Here is an 18,267-nt window from a genome sequence, read left to right as displayed (position 1 = left end):
GTGTGACGACGTATACCTCGAGCATCATCGGTCCGAGTGCATCCTTGTCTATGACACTTTGGCCTGTAGAGGATACATCCGCTTTCTGAACTTCATCCTCATTTGAAGCTGCTGCTTTTTCTGCATAAAAGAAGAGAACTTTTAGGATATGAAAATAACTAAAATACAATGAATAGTTAACAGTGAACATAAATACAAAATACTATGGGGTCCCTGGCTTGGAGACAACCAGTTATCAGCCTTGATAGGGTCTTGTTAGATGTGTAGCACTTGTTATGGAGTCACTACACATTGTGCTCTGTGCCTTTCTACTTGGCTGCTCTTGATCGGCCTGATTTATTCTGTTTTGTGTGGACATATACCTACAATATGGTATTCTGAATAACATGATGGGGGGGAGGGGGGTTTCAGGGTATGGGGGGAGGGGGTTAAACGCATTGGTTGAGAATCTAATTTGCATATGTGTAATTGTTATAAAAGGAATAACAATTTACTTTATTAAGAACATAAATACAAATAACAATAGCTGTTAACTTAGGATGATCATACACATTAGGGGGTGTTATTCTCGTGTGAGGATCGCATTGCAATCCTCAGACTGACCGTCGGCTCTCCTGACCTGAGCGTGACAGCTGCATAGAAATACATCATGCTGCCACGCTCAGGTCAGGAGAGCTGCTGGCCAGTCCGTGCAATGCGATGCGATCCTCACACGAGAAATACGGCCGTCTCTCTGCCCCTTTAGATGGCTAACCGGGAAATAATGCTTCGGACTTCGCCATACACTCTTTCCGCCAAGTGCTCCTGTGTTCTCTATGAGAAAGCTGCTGACCTACATGTCGGCCGGGTGCTTATCTCCGGGAAAACCATGCGATCAGCAGTGTGAAATCGGACATGTGGAATCAAAATCTCCCCTGACCATCAGTCGGTCAGTGCCCCATACACATTAGGCAGAAGCGGCAGGACATTCTAGTGTGATATTGAAGAGTTTGTCTAGTTTTAGACAAACTATGACATTTCAGTTCATTAAAAAAAAATAACAAAATTACAAGATCGCTTAGGCTGCATTATTGTTTTCCATTTTTGCCGCAATCATAAGAGAATCTCAATGTTTTTCCAAAATCTGAGCAAAACTATTTATGCTTTTTTTGCGGCAAGTGCAGGAAAAAAAAACAACCAATGCCACCGAAACTTGTGAACACAGCCGTACGCTTAAAAAAGTCAATGTATTTGCATAATTAAGTCGTACAAGTAAATGGCCCAGCAGGCAGACCACAAATCTCAGAGAAAGCGATACTGTATATAGGGCAAACAGTCTTCAAAATCACAGTAAAACCCACATGGAACGTGGGACAGCTTCTCGGCTCAGTTGCAGCAAAATCAGAGGTGATATTTTTATGCCCCTTATAGACATGCCCTAATATTGTGCAAACTAAACAATGCTTTAGTTTGTGGGACGCCAGGTTGTAGATTTAGACTGATCTCCATATGCGAGGAATCTTTACAACATACTGAGCAAATAGACACAGTATCCTCAGCTAAATTGGAAAGATCTCCAAATTGAGAGGTCCTGTCCATCTGCATTCCACAAATAGCTCTTATTCCCCACATCAATGTGAACTTATTCTGGAAGATAGAGGGAAGCCTGACGCTCAGCTGGGTTACAGCTCGCACATGAAAATGCACTTTAATCTGGCAAATGTAGAAGCAAACAGACATTTCCTACTGCTCTCTAGTAAAATCAGCATCAGGGGATTTCTGGGGTTTAATTTGAATCTTGTCCCAGATTTCAAACTCAATCCGACCTTTTATGAAGAGAAGCGGCTGCGCTAATGTAGTCGAGGAGAGACGTCAACTTACATTGGGGCTTTGTAGCACCCTTCAAATAGCCTAAGCAAATAAAGTAATTTCCACTATGTGGCAAATACATTTCAACTGGGCTTTCTTCACTGCTCGCGATATGACAAAACAGTGATGAGATCCTTACAGATGGGAACATTTCACTCTCATCCAGTGTGAAGTGTGTAAATCTAGGGTTAATTCAGATGGGTATATATTACCTTTTTCATTAGTGCAAGAGGCGGAGGCTGCATTGGCCTAACTACTATGGCTCAGGGTTCCCGATAGAAGACTCAAAGAAAAAAATCACAAGGAGTTGACCAAAGCTGTAGCAGCACTGTGTTTTTCACAGCTTCTAAAAATGCTATGAATTTCAAGTGCTATTTCAAAAAGATTTTTTTTTTTTGCTAGTTTGGTGGGGGGTTTTTGTGGTACATTGGAAATTTTGCACATGCATTTATTCTGAAGCTTTTCCTATTGGGTAAAGTATGGTAGGAAAAGAAAAAAACAAAAAAACACCAAAAAGTCAAACCCCAGAGCATGACGTACATGATAGACACACACATATAGATCATGAAAAACATGCAGGAAAGAAGTATGTTCCAGAGTCAGTATAGGGTTAAAATTTGAAAAATTTATAGTGGGCAAATAGATAAAATCCCCACCCTAGGTCACAGCCAGACAAAATGTGGTTATTAGCAAACGCATTTCAGACCTGCATCTTCATTGCATGATTACATTTTTCAAGTTTTAACTCTATCCTGACGCTGGAACATACTCCTTTCCTGCATTGGACCACTGCTGCACTGCTGGTTCCGAGCGCGGATTTGCTATGCGGGTGAGCTGACCATTTGCCTTTTTCTTTCTTCATGAAAAACATGGGTGTATTTAAAAAAAATTATAAAAATTTTAAAAAAATTCATTGCACTTCACTACCTACTACCTGATTTTATGGTACAGTATGTGTGAATGTTTCCTATACTACAAAAAAATAAAGGGAACACTTAAACAACAGAATATAACTCCAAGTAAATCAAACTTCTGTGAAATCAAACTGTCCACTTAGGAAGCAACACTGATTGACAATCAATTTCACATGCTGTTGTGCAAATGGAATAGACAATAGATGGAAATTATTGGCAATTATCAAGACGCTCTCAAAAAAGGAGTGGTTCTGCAGGTGGGGAACACAGACCACATCTCAGTACCAATGCTTTCTGGCTGATGTTTTGGTCACTTTTGAATGTTGGTTGTGCTTTCACACTCGTGGTAGCATGAGATGGACTCTACAACCCACAGAAGTTGCTCAGGTAGTATAGCTCATCCAGGATGGCACATCAATGTGAGCTGTGGCGAGAAGGTTTGCTGTGTCTGTCAGCGTTCTGTCCAGAGGCTGGAGGCGCTACCAGGAGACAGGCCAGTACACCAGGAGACGTGTAGGGGGCCGTAGGAGGGCAACAATGCAGCAGAAGGACCGCTACCTCCGCCTTTGTGCAAGGAAGAACAGGAGGAGCACTGCCAGAGCACTGCCAGAGCCCTGCAAAATGACCTCCAGCAGGCCACAAATGTGCATGTGTCTGCACAAACGGTTAGAAACAGACTCCATGAGGGTGGTATGAGGGCCCGACGTCCAAAGATGGGGGTTGTGCTCACAGCCAACACCGTGCAGGATGCTTGGCATTTGCCACAGAACACCAGGATTGGCAAAAGTCGCCACTGGCGCCCTGTGCTCTTCACAGAAGAAAGCAGGTTCACACTGAGCAATGTGACAGAGTCTGGAGACGCCGTGGAGAGCGATCTGCTGCCTGCAACATCCTTCAGCATGACCAGTTTGGCAGTAGGTCTGTAATGGTGTGGGGTGGCATTTCTTTGGAGGGCCGCACAGCCCTCCATGTGCTCGCCAGAGGTAGCCTGACTGCCATTAGGTACCGAGATGAGATCCTCAGACCCCTTGTGAGACCATATGCTGGTGCGGTTGTCCCTGGATTCCTTCTAATGCAGGACAATGCCAGACCTCACGTGGCTGGAGTGTGTCAGCAGCTTCTGCAAGATGAAGGCATTGAAGCTATGGACTGGCCCGTCCATTCCCCAGACCTGAATCCGATTGAGCCCATCTGGGACATCATGTCTCGCTCCATCCACCAACGTCACGTTGCACCACAGACTGTTCAGGAGTTGGCAGATGCTTTAGTCCAGGTCTGGGAGAAGATCCCACAGGAGACCATCCGCAACCTCATCAGGAGCATGCCCAGGCATTGTAGGGAGGTCAAACAGGCACGTGGAGGCCACACACAATACTGAGCCTCATTTTCAGTTGCTTTAAGGACATTACATCAAAGTTGGATCAGCCTGTAGTGTGTTTTTCCACTTTAATTTTGGGGGCGACTCCAAATCCAGGCCTCCATTGGTTAATAAATTTGATTTCCATTGATGATTTTTGTGTGATTTTGTTGTCAGCACACTCAACTTTGTACAGAACAAAGTATTCAATGAGAATATTTGATTCATTCAGATCTAGGATGTGTTATTTGAGTGTTCCCTTTATTTTTTTGAGCAGTGTTTAATGAGGCAATCTGGTCACTGCCATGTGATCTTTTAATGGTGGTGTACCAAGTTTGGATATAATCCTCCATCGATAAGGAAGGTGATAATTTCCCAACTGCTGGCGGTTAAACTCTGGGACCCCCACTGTTTCTGAGAGCCCCATGTGAACAGTGTTGTGTTTGATCATGTGCTCCGCTCCATTCATTCTTTCTTTAAAGGACCAGCCTGATCGGCTGCTCTTCGGCACTCCCATTAAGCATGTATGGAGCGGAGGTGCACATGATTGACCACAATTCCAGTCAAGAGCCCCGGTTCGCAGAGTAGATTTGGGTCCCATGGATTTGTCCCCCCAGCAATCGGGAAGTTATCTCCTATAATTTGGGGTAACTTCAAAATTTGGTACATTCCTTTTAACACCAGACCTATTTAGTTCCCAAGATGGAAAGGCTGGGCAGCAGAGAATCAGAATATGACTCAGATCTAGTAAAATGCACCGATGGGGGTTAGGACTGCAATAATGAAACATGTTGTTGTTTTGAAGAATACGTCTCATTGTATTATGGAGGAAACGCAGAGGTTACTACTAAGCTCCAAACACCGGAGTCCTGTGTGTTACAGATAGACTGACGAGGAAGTAAAGAAATCCACCCAGGAACAAAACCTATGCTGGATCAGTAACAATTTCCAGATTATTAGACTACTGAATAAGAAGATCGGGGAGAGAATCGGCACCTATTAATGGGAGGACCATTCGGAGATACAGCCAGCGATTATATTACAGGGCTTCTCCCTGAGTACAGACATGTAAGACAATGTAGGCCTCTCGGGAATTAAGGACATGTTGCTGCTCAGGAAAGCTTTAGGAGGTAAGCAAGTGAGACAATTATACATCTGCACAATACTAAAATTAGAAAAGCTGCCATATGGCTTGGTGAAGCCGGCATCACATTCATATTCATTAGGAAGCATTCTGCTGGCAGAAAAACACAAGGCCCTTCCTGCGCTCTGAGAATCTGTTTATCTTTTCACCAATAATGCACCATATATCATCCGGCTGCTGAAAACTCCCACAGTGACGAGGAAAAAAAGGAATGGGCGCAGCTGCACGCGCTCTCACCAGGAGCAGCCGACGGCACATCAGACAATCACTTCCCCTTTATCGCATATATACTTCACCCTCATTAGCAAAATCACAGCTTCCCCAGAAAAGATATCACCGGTCCAGGCGCAATTCCGTTTTTCCCTTCTTAGCCAAGAAAGTGAGACTTTGAAGCGCTGTCAGCAATGCCAGGAATGGTTTTGTGAAGCGCGTGACGAGATGACTAAGCATACAGAGGAGGACCACAGAGCGGACAACTCTTCTGGTTAAAGTATTGTAAAGTTAACCCATACAATCACATTTCACTGTAGCAGTCACAAACCTGCAAAACATAGACTGGATCCCTTATCAAGAGTAGACAGTGTACTGCTCAGTGAGACAGGAAAAACGTCCTCCGACTGCTCACTACAGGAAGAACACGTACATAATGTGAAAGGGGATTTCCCCAGGTTTACCTTTTTTGAGACTAAACGCTTTAATGTATGTGACTATATATTTAATAAAAAAATAAAACAGCCTTCTGCAGCTTGCTGCACATGGTCTTTAGTGACAAGGCGGAAGTCGTGCCAACAAAGACCCAGGGGCAGCAGGGCAGAGACAGCGGGCAAGAAAATGAATCTTATTGTTACACACATCAAACCATTACTCAAAAATGTAAAGATGGGAAATCCCATAAACATCACTGATATTATATGACACTAGTGGGGGGGGAATAATGTCATTCAGAAGCCCCATACTACAGCTCCACAAAACTATAATTATTGCTCTAAAATAAAGCAACTCCGCAAATATCAGGGATTATACATTTTCTACTGTTTTCTGGTGACTGCTTATACAGATTTGTGTCTCATCTATGCTTACAGACCACAAATAATCTGACTTTATTGTCAATCCCTTTTATCTGTCCCTACTTCTTGTTTGGGGTGGCAAATTGTAGAGAATGGTCGAAAGATCAGAGTACACAGGGTGCTGCATCTATTCTTTAATTATACATCGCAGAATTAAACATGAAGGCAAGGTAGATAGTTTACATTGGTTATATCATGCTTAAAAAGAGAAGGCAAATTAAACTAGAAGGTGCAATTATAAGATCTAGTCTGCTTGTTACAGCGTATTCACACAGCCAAGTATTGTGCCAAGCAGTCAAAGACCACAGAAAAACCTGCGCAAGTCTCAGGGCCCGATCCTTCAAGACTGGCGTTTTGCAGTGTGTGCTGAAGTAAGGTGGGCGACATTCATTAAGGAGCGAGCACCTCTTAATGAATTTAGTGCATGCCCCCTGTTAAACTAAGCGCTGCCTATATTAATGAATTTAGTGCATGCCCCCTGTTAACTAAGCGCTGCCTATATTAATGAATTTAGTGCATGCCCCCTGTTAACTAAGCGCTGCCTATATTAATGAATTTAGTGCATGCCCCCTGTTAACTAAGCGCTGCCTATTTTTCAAAAAGTTGGCAGAGCTGTCCGTACTTGGCATAAAAATGCCAAAAGTCCCTTCTTTTTTTAAGCAAATACGAACTGAGCAAAAAATCTTGTTCATTTTACTCAAGAGTTCTCAAAAATTACTGTTGAATCAGGAGCCTGTCTGCACAGTTTTTAAAGGTGAAACATACTATCACTGCGAATATATGTAGCTTCACCATGCAGCCCTTCAACCACACAGCATACTGCCTGCCGGTGTGATTACAGCTGAATCTAATGTGTGTGTCTCCAAACCAGATCTTTAATACAGGAATAAGTAATGTAAGTTTCTGGCTTTTATGTGGCAGCAGCCATGCATATTGTACACTGGAGTTTCTATGTATCAACTCATCCTTAGGCTGCATTCACACATCCATGTGGCACGGTTCATGATGCACGTCCCAGCAGCGCATCTCCTCATCCTCCCATCTCAACAGCATCTCCGGCATATATAAGGCTGTTGAGAGCGAGTCAGGAGACCTGCGGCCAATCCATGCATCATGGTCTGACACACAAATTTATGAATCCAGCCTTTTTTAATCAGACATTTCATTGCAAAAACAATTATGACTACAACCATCAGTGACCCGAGTTGTTCAGGGATTTCACTCAAAATAAAAATAAATAAATAAGATTTGGAATTTTTTTTTTATATTATATATATATATATATATATATATATATATATATATATATATATATATATATATATATATATATATATATATATATATATATATATATATATATATATATATATATGCACACATACATACACACACAGTACAGACCAAAAGTTTGGACACGCCTCATTTAAAGATTTTTCTGTACTTTCATGACTATGAAAATTGTACATTCACACTGAAGGCATCAAAACTATGAATTAACACATGTGGAATTATATACTTAACAAAAAAGTGTGAAACAACTGAAAATATGTCTTATATTCTAGTCTCTTCAAAGTAGCCACCTTTTGCCTTGATGACTGCTTTGCACACTCTTGGCATTCTCTTGATGAGCTTCAAGAGGTAGTCACCGGAAATGGTCTTCCAACTATCTTGAAGGAGTTCCCAGAGATGCTTAGCACTTGTTGGCTCTTTTGCCTTCACTCTGCGGTCCAGCTCACCCCAAACCATCTTGATTGGGTTCAGGTCTGGTGACTGTGGAGGCCAGGTCATCTGGCGTAGCACCCCATCACTCTCCCCCTTGGTCAAATAGCCCTTACACAGCCTGGAGGTGTGTTTGGGTCATTGTCCTGTTGAAAAATAAATGATGGTCCAACTAAACGCAAACTGGATGGAATAGCTTGCCGCTGCAAGACGCTGTGGTAGCCATGCTGGTTCAGTATGCCTTCAATGTTGAATAAATCCCCAACAGTGTCACCAGCCAAGCACCCCCACACCATCACACCTCCTCCTCCATGCTTCACGGTGGGAACCAGGCATGTAGAGTCCATCCGTTCACCTTTTCTGCGTCACACAAAGACACGGTGGTTGGAACCAAAGATCTCAAATTTGGACTCATCAGACCAAATCACAGATTTCCACTGGTCTAATGTCCATTCCTTGTGTTCTTTAGCCCAGACAAGTCTCTTCAGCTTGTTGCCTGTCCTTAGCAGTGGTTTCCTAGCAGCTATTTTACCATGAAGGCCTGCTGCACAAAGTCTCCTCTTAACAGTTGTGGTAGAGATGTGTCTGCTGCTAGAACTCTGTGTGGCATTGACCTGGTCTCTAATCTGAGCTGCTGTTAACCTGCGATTTCTGAGGCTGGTGACTCAGATAAACTTATCCTCAGAAGCAGAGGTGACTCTTGGTCTTCCTTTCCTGGGGCGGTCCTCATGTGAGCCAGTTTCTTTGTAGCGCTTGATGGTTTTTGCAAATGCACTTGGGGACACCTTCAAAGTTTGCCCAATTTTTCGGACTGACTGACCTTCATTTCTTAAAGTAATGATGGCCACTCGTTTTTCTTTACTTAGCTGCTTTTTTTCTTGCTATAATACAAATTCTAACAGTCTATTCAGTAGGACTATCACCTGTGTATCCACCAGACTTCTGCACAACACAACTGATGGTCCCAACCCCATTTATAAGGCAAGAAATCCCACTTATTAAACCTGACATGGCACACCTGTGAAGTGAAAACCATTTCCGGTGACTACCTCTTGAAGCTCATCAAGAGAATGCCAAGAGTGTGCAAAGCAGTCATCAAAGCAAAAGGTGGCTACTTTGAAGAACCTAGAATTTAAGACATATTTTCAGCTGTTTCACACTTTTTTGTTAAGTATATAATTCCACATGTGTTAAACTGCCCCAAAAGTAAACTTATCTGTTATCATGGGTCAATTTCTTTCAGTGAACATTCACTATACCAGACCCAGCTAACGTATCTGAGCCCCATTCACTTCAGTGAAGAGCTGAAGTGACAGAGGCAACCCAAAATCAAGTGTGGCACTGTTTTAGACAGAAAGCAATCATGTTTTTTTAAAACCTGGACTACCCCTTTTAAATGTCTGTCCTGAGCAGCAGACGATGGTCAATATGTAGTAAAAATATTATCTCCAGTCCAGTTTCAGATGAGGGTATAATGGGTGGATTTGTGTGGCCCCATTATGGGTGAAAGTCCCGACCAAGGACCCAAACTGACCGTTTCACAGATCTGTAATACAGGCACACTAATGTACCCATAATACCCGCCTCTGAAACAGCTTGAATACTACATTTCCGAAGGACAAGTTATTGCAGAATTGAAAAAGAAAAGATTGTTTACGGGAAAGAGTCCAGCAGCGAATATAAAAGTGAAGCCTACAATGCAGAAGTGAAATACATAAGAGAATTAAGGGGGGGATAAGACTCCCGAGTACAGACAACACAAGCGAAACCACCGCCAAAGACATGAAGGCAGAACGTAACGGATGAAAAAATTATCTGAAACTTTATATGTAATACCAAAAGGTCACAATGTAAAGCATCCAGATGCGTCACTACCCTGAGCAGGTTCAGGAGGCCGCAGAGTGGTTACATTTTAGCAAACTCTCACAATTTTTACACCTGAGACGACTGCAAAAACTGTGAAGCCAATTACTGCATTACAAATCACTAAGGCTAAGTGCCCACGTTGCGGAACTGAAGCATATTTTTTACGCTTCTCCCTGGCGGGAAAATCGCATGCGGATTTTACATGCGGTTTTCCCGCCAGGTAGAAGCGTTTGTGAGGCGTCTTTGCATGCATTTCCGCATGCGGGTTATCAAGCACTTCTCCAAGTGATTCAAGCATCACTTGGAAAAGTGCTTGACAACTTGTTCACACTATATAAATCCATGCAACCGGCATGGATTTATATAGTGTGACCAAGTAATAGTTAAAAAAAAAGAATCAGAATGGTAAAAAATAAAAAAATAAAGTTTATACTCACTTTCCGATGCATTCTCTTCCCCGTCCGGAGTCTTGAGCGGCTCACGCTGTTGTGTGTAGGACCTGCGGTGAAGTCATTGAGTCATGTGATGGGTCACATGACTCAATGACGTGGCAGGTCCTTCACACAACAGCGCGACGGAGGGAAAACATCAGAAGATAAGTATAAACTTCATTTTATTCTTTTTTTTACAGGTTCTTTGGTACCCAGGTCTGGATGAGAGTCTCCTCTCATCCAGACTTGGGTACCATCCGCACATTGATTCCGCTGCGCTTCCGCAAAATTAATGAACATGCTGCGGATTTTGGACCGCAGCATATACGCTGCGGAAAAATCCGCAGCATGGGCATTGACATTGCAAAATGCCATTGGGGACCATGGGGTGCGGATATACATGCGTTTTACAAGTGTTTATGCTGCGGAAATTCCGCAGCATATACGCTTGTAATACGCAACGTGGGTACGCAGCCTAAAGCAGCAAATTGAGGTAAAACCCAAGCACTATCTCATGTGTGGACTTGATGAAATGTTAACCGCTGTGTGTGATCACATTCCTACTAGAGCACATCTACACCAAAGTAGAAAAGAGCAGGGTCTAGAAATCATTGCATTTTTTGTGTGTCTTATTATGTATAAATATGAGACTCTTCAGATTTTGTGGTATACTATGCCTGATGAAGAGACCTGAGTAGCCTCGAAAGCTTGCAATTTGTTACCATCTTTTCAGTTAGCCATTAAAAGGTATCAACCACTGAGGACTCTCAAATCCAAATAAACCTACAAAGCAAGTAGCAGGACCCTGCAAGACAAACACGTGGCTGTCAGATAAAGTGCCAAGTGATGTACGGGCATCTGTCTATGTGACAAGCACAGAGAACACTGGTGGCTAATACGATTTGTTATGACAGCCTAACAAGTGCCAGTAATTAATAAGATGATGACATCATGCAGCCATCATACATCATTACAGATGTATGCACATGCCCAGGTGCCATGAGAAGGTGGCACACAGATGTTACCTTCCCACAGCCCAGGAAATGTCTCCTGTGTAAGTGCAAGTCCTGACATTATACAATGTCATCGAGTGTTGTCCTTTACTTATTATTACTCAGGATATATTACTCATAGGATAAAGAGGCAGAGACGCTCCTGACAGGGACTTTGATGCCTATATACAAGTCACATCAGACTACACATGAAAAATAAGACATGGTGACTAAAATTATTATGGGGATAGATGATGTCCAGAACCCCATGTTATAAACCATGGCAGCTATAGGGTTTGGAAAAAAGAAGGCTGTCACCAGATCAAAAAACAGCTTCTTTTTTTACCCGCTGCTCTTCTAAGTACTCGTTTTTTTTTGTAAATTAGCTATACGGTTTCCCAGATATAAGCCTTTTTATTAAGTGCTAATTTTAAGGCTCTTATTCAAAGCTTCCTTCACAAGTCTGCTTAAAAAAAAGTACGCATGAGACAGTCCGCTTTTACTATCTGTGTGGTTATCTTTTGGCCGTCCGTGTGTACCATCCGTAAGTCACATACCGGAGAAGAATGGAGAATAGAAATTACAGATTTTTAGGTGTGAAAAATGTGCAAAGATAGAGATAGATGTGTTTTTTTTATTATCGGGTTGTTAATAGGGGTGTCTGATAGACGCCTCTCCATTAATAATGCCAGGGCTTTATGTTGGCTGTGTTTTTGGACAATTCACAGCTGACATCAACCCCAAGCCCCATTACCCTGATTGCCCACACACCAGGGCAACTGGGAAGAGAGAAGGCGAAGTGCCAGAAACGGATCATCTATGTGATGTGCCACTTCTGGGCCGGCTGCGAGCTGGTATTTTAGGCTGGGAAGGGCCCAATAACCATATACCTTCCCACCTTGATAATGTCAGCTCACAGCTGTCTGCTTTACCTTTGCTACTTAGCAAAAACAGGGGGGACCCCACATCATGTTTCATTAGGTTAATACATGTACAGTACACTACACACACAAAGCACCAATTATGTATCTCAAAGAAATCCATTTATCTATTATCTATCTACCCCTTATCTATCTCTTTGTACATTTCTAACACCTAACAATTTGTCATTTCTATTCTGCTAAGTGTCACACACGTCATCCGTGTGCGGTACGTAGGGTCATCCATGCTGTTGGAAAAAAACGGACATGTCTACGTGTGGGACACACGGACATGGGGGCAGTTCCATACACTAAAATGGGTGTGCGTGTGTATGTGTGAAGGGGGCCTACAAGCAGTCTCTTCAGGCTGAGCTCTATTATTACCTGGTGAGGACAGGCCCCTTGGTAAAGACCATAAAAATAACAGCAAGAACTGGTCACTTCTGACCTGTTGACACAACATCTTTAAAGAGTAACCACTGTTTTTGTTTTTTTCCCATAAATCAATAGTGCACATGAAATAAACAACTTTGTAAAATGTTATGTTATGTAGTATGTTGTGTACTGAGATAGGAGGAGGACAGTAGGTGCTCATAAGATTCTATGGAGGAGGAAGGATCTAGAGGCAGACACAGCAAGTTCTCCTGAAACCACATTAAGAGGAATCTCGTTACAATGCACTTCAGTTTTATTATTTTTGTCTTCTTCTATCAAGTCGTTAAATATTCTATTCAATTTATTTCAAATAATATTTAATGGGTTTTCCAGGTTAAAATTCTTATTTTCTAAATATATTGATATATAAAAACAACGGTGTATTGTACTTCCCTCAGCAGCACAGCTCTCCAACCGATGATCCGGTTACGACTACAGTGCATGGTTGCTGCGGCCAAGCACATGGCTGATCGCTCGTATGCCGGCTACATCACCAGCTGGTGACCCCACCAATAAAACCCCCAATACAGTCCTATATAGATTACCACCTAGCTTCCTCAGACTTCTGAACACATTTTCAAAGCTAAGCAGAAATGGGCAGATATGCTATTCAGGATGCTGGAAAAGCTGGATAGAAACTGACACATTTTTACAGATTTTGCCCTTTCATTGTACTACTGCAGCACCTGACTGGCCAAGAGATTGTTTTCCCATTCTGACAGATACTATTGTGGCTTAGCAAGCACTATGCTAAGCTTCATACTAATAAGATGCTTGCTGAATAAAAACCTTGCATAATGTTATACACGTCATACTAAATGGAGAAAATATTGTAATAAGACTGGGAAAGCTGGTTATACTGGAATAGTTTGCTAATGCTCCAATTGGCAGTGCATCTTTAAAGAATCCGGCTTCTGACAAACACCTCCAACAGTACAGGTGCTCCTTCCCCATTGCTTCACACTCTTCTCAAATGTCTTACCTTGCTCTTTGATCTGCCGAATCTGCTTCACAGTTTCCTTCAAAATTGCACATTTATCGGGTTTAAAGTTGAAGTTGTCAATATCATTGAAATTTGCGAAAATCAGCTCTGCCAGTTCCTCAATGTATCTGTTCTCCTGCTCTCTGTTACGCTTCTCAGTGCTCCTCTTGGGGCTGCAAAATACATTGAAAGAATGAATGAGCGCCACAAGTAACTGGGACATTCCTCAGCTAAAATCAGTACAATACATATCACGCTGGATCCAATGTGTAGCACATAACAGCTCCTTATTTTTGTAAAGTACACTATGTTCCTTACACTACAGCGATGGGTGTGACGAGTTCACCGGTCTAATACCATGGCAGTGTATATTTGTACAGTACCCATCGGCTCAGCAGAAATGTCCAATTTATTAAATACATATAGACACTCTGAAATAATTCTGGGACACTTCTTAGAACTCTTCATTGCACCATTCCTCTATTACTCCCCCTGGAAATGCATGAATACTCTGACAGCTGACGTACTCTGACAGATGTTTCCATTCCTTGTCACTACATATACTCTGACGTTGTCCAATCAGTGCTGATAGTGTCAGATTGCATAGACATGTTGTGCAGTTGAGGTAAACTTTATGATGGCTATACACAAAACACAGCGTTCTCCCAAGACCTTCTGAACCATCGTATAGCCGATAGCAATCCCTCCAGACTCCCTCGTGCACAGGGGCACTTGGCCGAGCACTGCTGTGTCCTCTATGAGACAGGTGGCCCCGGACAGACTGTTGGACGATCCTGCAGAAATCGGTGGGTTCAGCAGATTTAATCTAATGTGTATGGGAGCCATTATATATCAATATACTAAAGATGTGAACAATTATCCAGATGTATAAAGTTTGGTCCAACTCTAAACTAAAGGATCATTCAGAGAGTAGACATAAATTCTATATGTGTATATTAGAAAGGCTTATAAATACAGCACACATTGTTTATGTCATGATAATAATCATTTTCAGTACTTTTATAGCATGCGAGGGATAAAACAGCCTTCTTGTGATCAGACTCCAGATGTCAGATAGGAACAAGCTTCGCTTCCATTATCAGAACAATACAACTACCGTGAAGAGGTGGAAGAGTTGCCAAAAAACTATCAACACAAAAGCTTCTGGAAACCACGTTACTTGACAGGCAATACAGATATTCTGGGTGATCTACTGCAACCAACTAGAAATGTACAAGTTTACCATTTAGAATCTGTTAGCCTAAAAAATTTATCTTTTGTTAAAAAATTATAATGAAGAAACAGTCTAATGGAGCATTCACACTAAAAGATTAGCATGCATGAGCGTTCTCAAGAATGATTTTTTCACCATAATCTTTCTGTGTAAACAGGCTGCTGATCACCCGATGAACGAACAAAACGCTCATCCACCGGTTGAAATGATCATCGTTCGCTACGACGCACCGTCCTGTGTAAACCAGACGCGCACTGCTGAGAGGAATGGCGGCCTAAGAGGTATGCGCGACCAATTACTGATCGCTCAGCGCACATCATTTACTGTGGCCTGCCAGTCTAAACAGGCTATTAAATGACTGTCGATCAGTAAAAGTTTACCGATTGGCGGTTGTTTAATTCCGCTGGTTGGTCCATGTAGACAGAAGTTTACAGTCTGAGCAAACAGATGCTGTGAACACTGTTGACTGTTTGTGTTGAGCGAGTATGTTCTGTCCGAGTATGCTCAGGCGAGCTCAGAGTATTTATAGCTGCTAGGTGATATGGTTAAATCCCTCCCGTGTGCATGATTTGCAACTGTTTGACAGCTTTATTGCATGTGAGGAATGTGTAAGAAATAGACATTCCTCACATATAATAAAGCTGTCAAACAGTCGCAAATCATGCACACGGGAGCGATTCAACCATATCACCGAGCAGCTGTAAATACTCGGAGCTCGGCCCGAGCATACTCGGCGAAAGGGTTAATAGAACATACTCGCTCAACACTATTGACTGTGATATCTAAGGTGGCAGATATCTGGGATGGGAGTGCTCAAACTGACTGAGTGCTGCAAATTTATGGGGCCAACTACACAGCACCAGGTCTGAAAATATACAAGAGGCGCCAAAGGGTTAAATTGGGGGGGGGGGGGGGGGTCAACTACAAAGCAGGTTCATTTCTAAAAGCCATCCTTAGCGTTCCCATACATATGATGAGCATGTTAATATTTAATGGAAGTCAGTAGGATACTGTAAAAATTACCATGTGACCCTCCTAACAAGAATGGAAACACCTGTCACAGGAAAATTTATATCAATATATCCTCTAGTGTCGTCTGCTATCAATCACCACCTAGAAGTGTCTACAACAGGAGCCAGAAGTGGGGATACACCATTCTTCCTTACCCCACAAAGTACCCTTACAGTTATGACTACGGCATGTAAATGATTAGTACGGCCTTCTTCGTTAGGGTCATGTGAGCAATTTGCCTTATTTGTACAGACTTAATAGGAATGTGAAAAATAATGAGACTCTGTGAGGGAATTAACACTGTAACACCACATGCTGGATTTCAGCGATAAAACAATAATTCTAGTCTTCAGTCCAGAGCAAAACATGAATCTCAATCACACAAGACAGTCACAAGAATCTATTAGTCACAGGGTTTGTCCCTATTCCCACACCTCTCATATGATCCAGTGCACATACGTGTGTAAATCTGTGTGCATGTACAACATGAAGAGGTTTACATCACACACCAACACAATTTCATCACAAAAACTTCCAACAGACACGCATCCTAAACTCCTGAGAATCACGGCCGCCTTCTGTAGGCAATGCAACAAGACCTGGAGGGTGCCATTACATTATCCACCCATGGCTGCCCCTTCCCATATACCTCATATATTATCAGGGGGATCAGATAGAAGGAATCTAATGACGAGTTTTGTACAATTACGAGTTGTACATTAAAGGGGCAGTCTCACCTTATTAATTGGGTACAATTGCAAAACCAGCTGCTTTGCGATTTAACCCTTATTAAAAAATCTCTGTCCTCAAAGCAGGGATTTTTAATTGTATTATTTACAGTTCATTCCCAGAGTTACCAGCCACCTCAGAGGTGGCCAATTTCCTAGGTGAGGAGTATGATACGTGCCCGCAGGCCGTATTCTGTACAGATCGCTGGCCAGATGCAGCCAGATTTAGAGCCCATGTGCTTCTCCGATGACTCTGCTGGCAACATGGGAGAGGGCACATTTCAGGCCAGTGGCTCATCCATGCTGCTAGCCCCAGCTGTCTATCTTTGCCAACTGGAAAGCAGGAAACAGAGGCTGGGGAGGATCAATGCGCTCCTCTCGATAGGAACTTTAAATAAGCCCTTTAATCAGTATTCATAGTTTGCTTGCTGTCAATGAATGGAAGCTGAAAACCTGTTATGCCTTAGGCATTCGTCCTCAATTAAGACAAATTAACAATTTTTTTTAGGTAACCATATGTATAGGAAAGCTGAATTAACGCTTTTCTATAAAAGTTAAATCAATGGTATACCTGCAAGATTGAGACGAAAAGAACATCCATGTGGTGAAGAGTGGAAAGTTACATATATGCCAGGAGCTTTTTCTGGAGGATACTTTCAGCTGTGTGCACATGGAATAAGTACATTACAGAGCTACCTTAAAGGGACTGTCAGCAAAGAATGACTGTTCAAACCAAATACAGGAGAGCTGTGCTTCATGGAGGGGACAGTCATTTATATACACCTTCCCACCTGCTTGGTTTACATATCTCTCCATCCTTCTCTGGCTCTATGAAGCCAGAACTGTCAATCAAATAAGAAGGGGGTGGAGACTGAGGGAAAACAAGCAGGTGGGAAGGAGTATGTAAATGAATGGCCCTGCCGTGAAGCAGAGCGCCTGTACTTGGTTTGAACAGTCACTCTGTGCTGACAGACGCCCTTTAATATGAGCCTTGCACCACTTTATGGGTATGTTCACACAAAGGTTTTATTTTTTTGTCAGAAAAAAACAAACAAATTGCATTTGTAGAAGAGTTTGTGTAGGAAATCCTTTTCTGCCGCAGATTCTCAGTTCAAACTGTCACGAGTTGTTTTCGAGCAGGATCTGCCTCAATGGATAACATCTCACTTATTGAGGCAGTTTTCAAAACCCAAGAAGAAAAATTTGTGACCGTATGAATGGCAATCAAATGAATTCCCAATTGCACTAGTTGTGTGAACATACCCTTTTATACTATAAAAACGCTGTATATGTAAGTCAAAGAAACACATTGCACCCAATTTAGGAGGACAGAAGGTCTTAGAAGATTTCTATGCAGCGGGACACCATGATTCTTGTCTGTGGACTGAAGTACAATCATTTAGCTGCCCTATAATAACACGGCACAATTACCTTGGGCCAAGCTGATCGGGACTTTCTTTCCTCTTCCGCTGCTCCACCCTGGAAGGGTCTGAGGGATTATCTCCTATTCCACTCATCTTGTACACATATCAGCAACTAAAGCAAAGAAAAAAAAAGGAATGATGATCAGCAGAGATCCACATGTGCTGCCAAATGATAAAACACTGTTCAGTTTC

General features: G+C 42.4%; 1 protein-coding gene across 9 annotated transcripts in view; it reads right to left on the bottom strand.

The window, feature by feature from the left end:
• NCOA2 (nuclear receptor coactivator 2) overlaps window positions 1-18,267 on the bottom strand; it is a 161,817-nt gene that overhangs the window by 41,824 nt on the left and 101,726 nt on the right. For 8 of the 9 annotated variants that reach the window (XM_073679407.1, XM_073679412.1, XM_073679408.1 and 5 more), the window contains 3 exons: window positions 18,083-18,187; window positions 13,679-13,851; window positions 17-120 (listed from right to left, as the gene is read on the bottom strand). In XM_073679407.1, coding sequence (XP_073535508.1) covers window positions 17-120; window positions 13,679-13,851; window positions 18,083-18,168 — 363 coding nt within the window. In that variant the 5' untranslated portion in view covers window positions 18,169-18,187. Of the gene's footprint in view, window positions 1-16; window positions 121-5,559; window positions 5,699-13,678; window positions 13,852-18,082; window positions 18,188-18,267 lie in introns of those variants that run through there. The other variant, XM_073679416.1, reaches the window with a different exon arrangement.

This window comes from Phyllobates terribilis, unplaced genomic scaffold (genome assembly GCF_046119375.1).
Source record: "Phyllobates terribilis strain yellow unplaced genomic scaffold, ASM4611937v1 Scaffold_4__5_contigs__length_816908805, whole genome shotgun sequence".
Taxonomy (NCBI): domain Eukaryota; kingdom Metazoa; phylum Chordata; class Amphibia; order Anura; family Dendrobatidae; genus Phyllobates; species Phyllobates terribilis.
The sequence above is the reverse complement of the archived record's forward strand: the minus strand, read 5'-3'. Positions and strand labels throughout refer to the sequence as shown.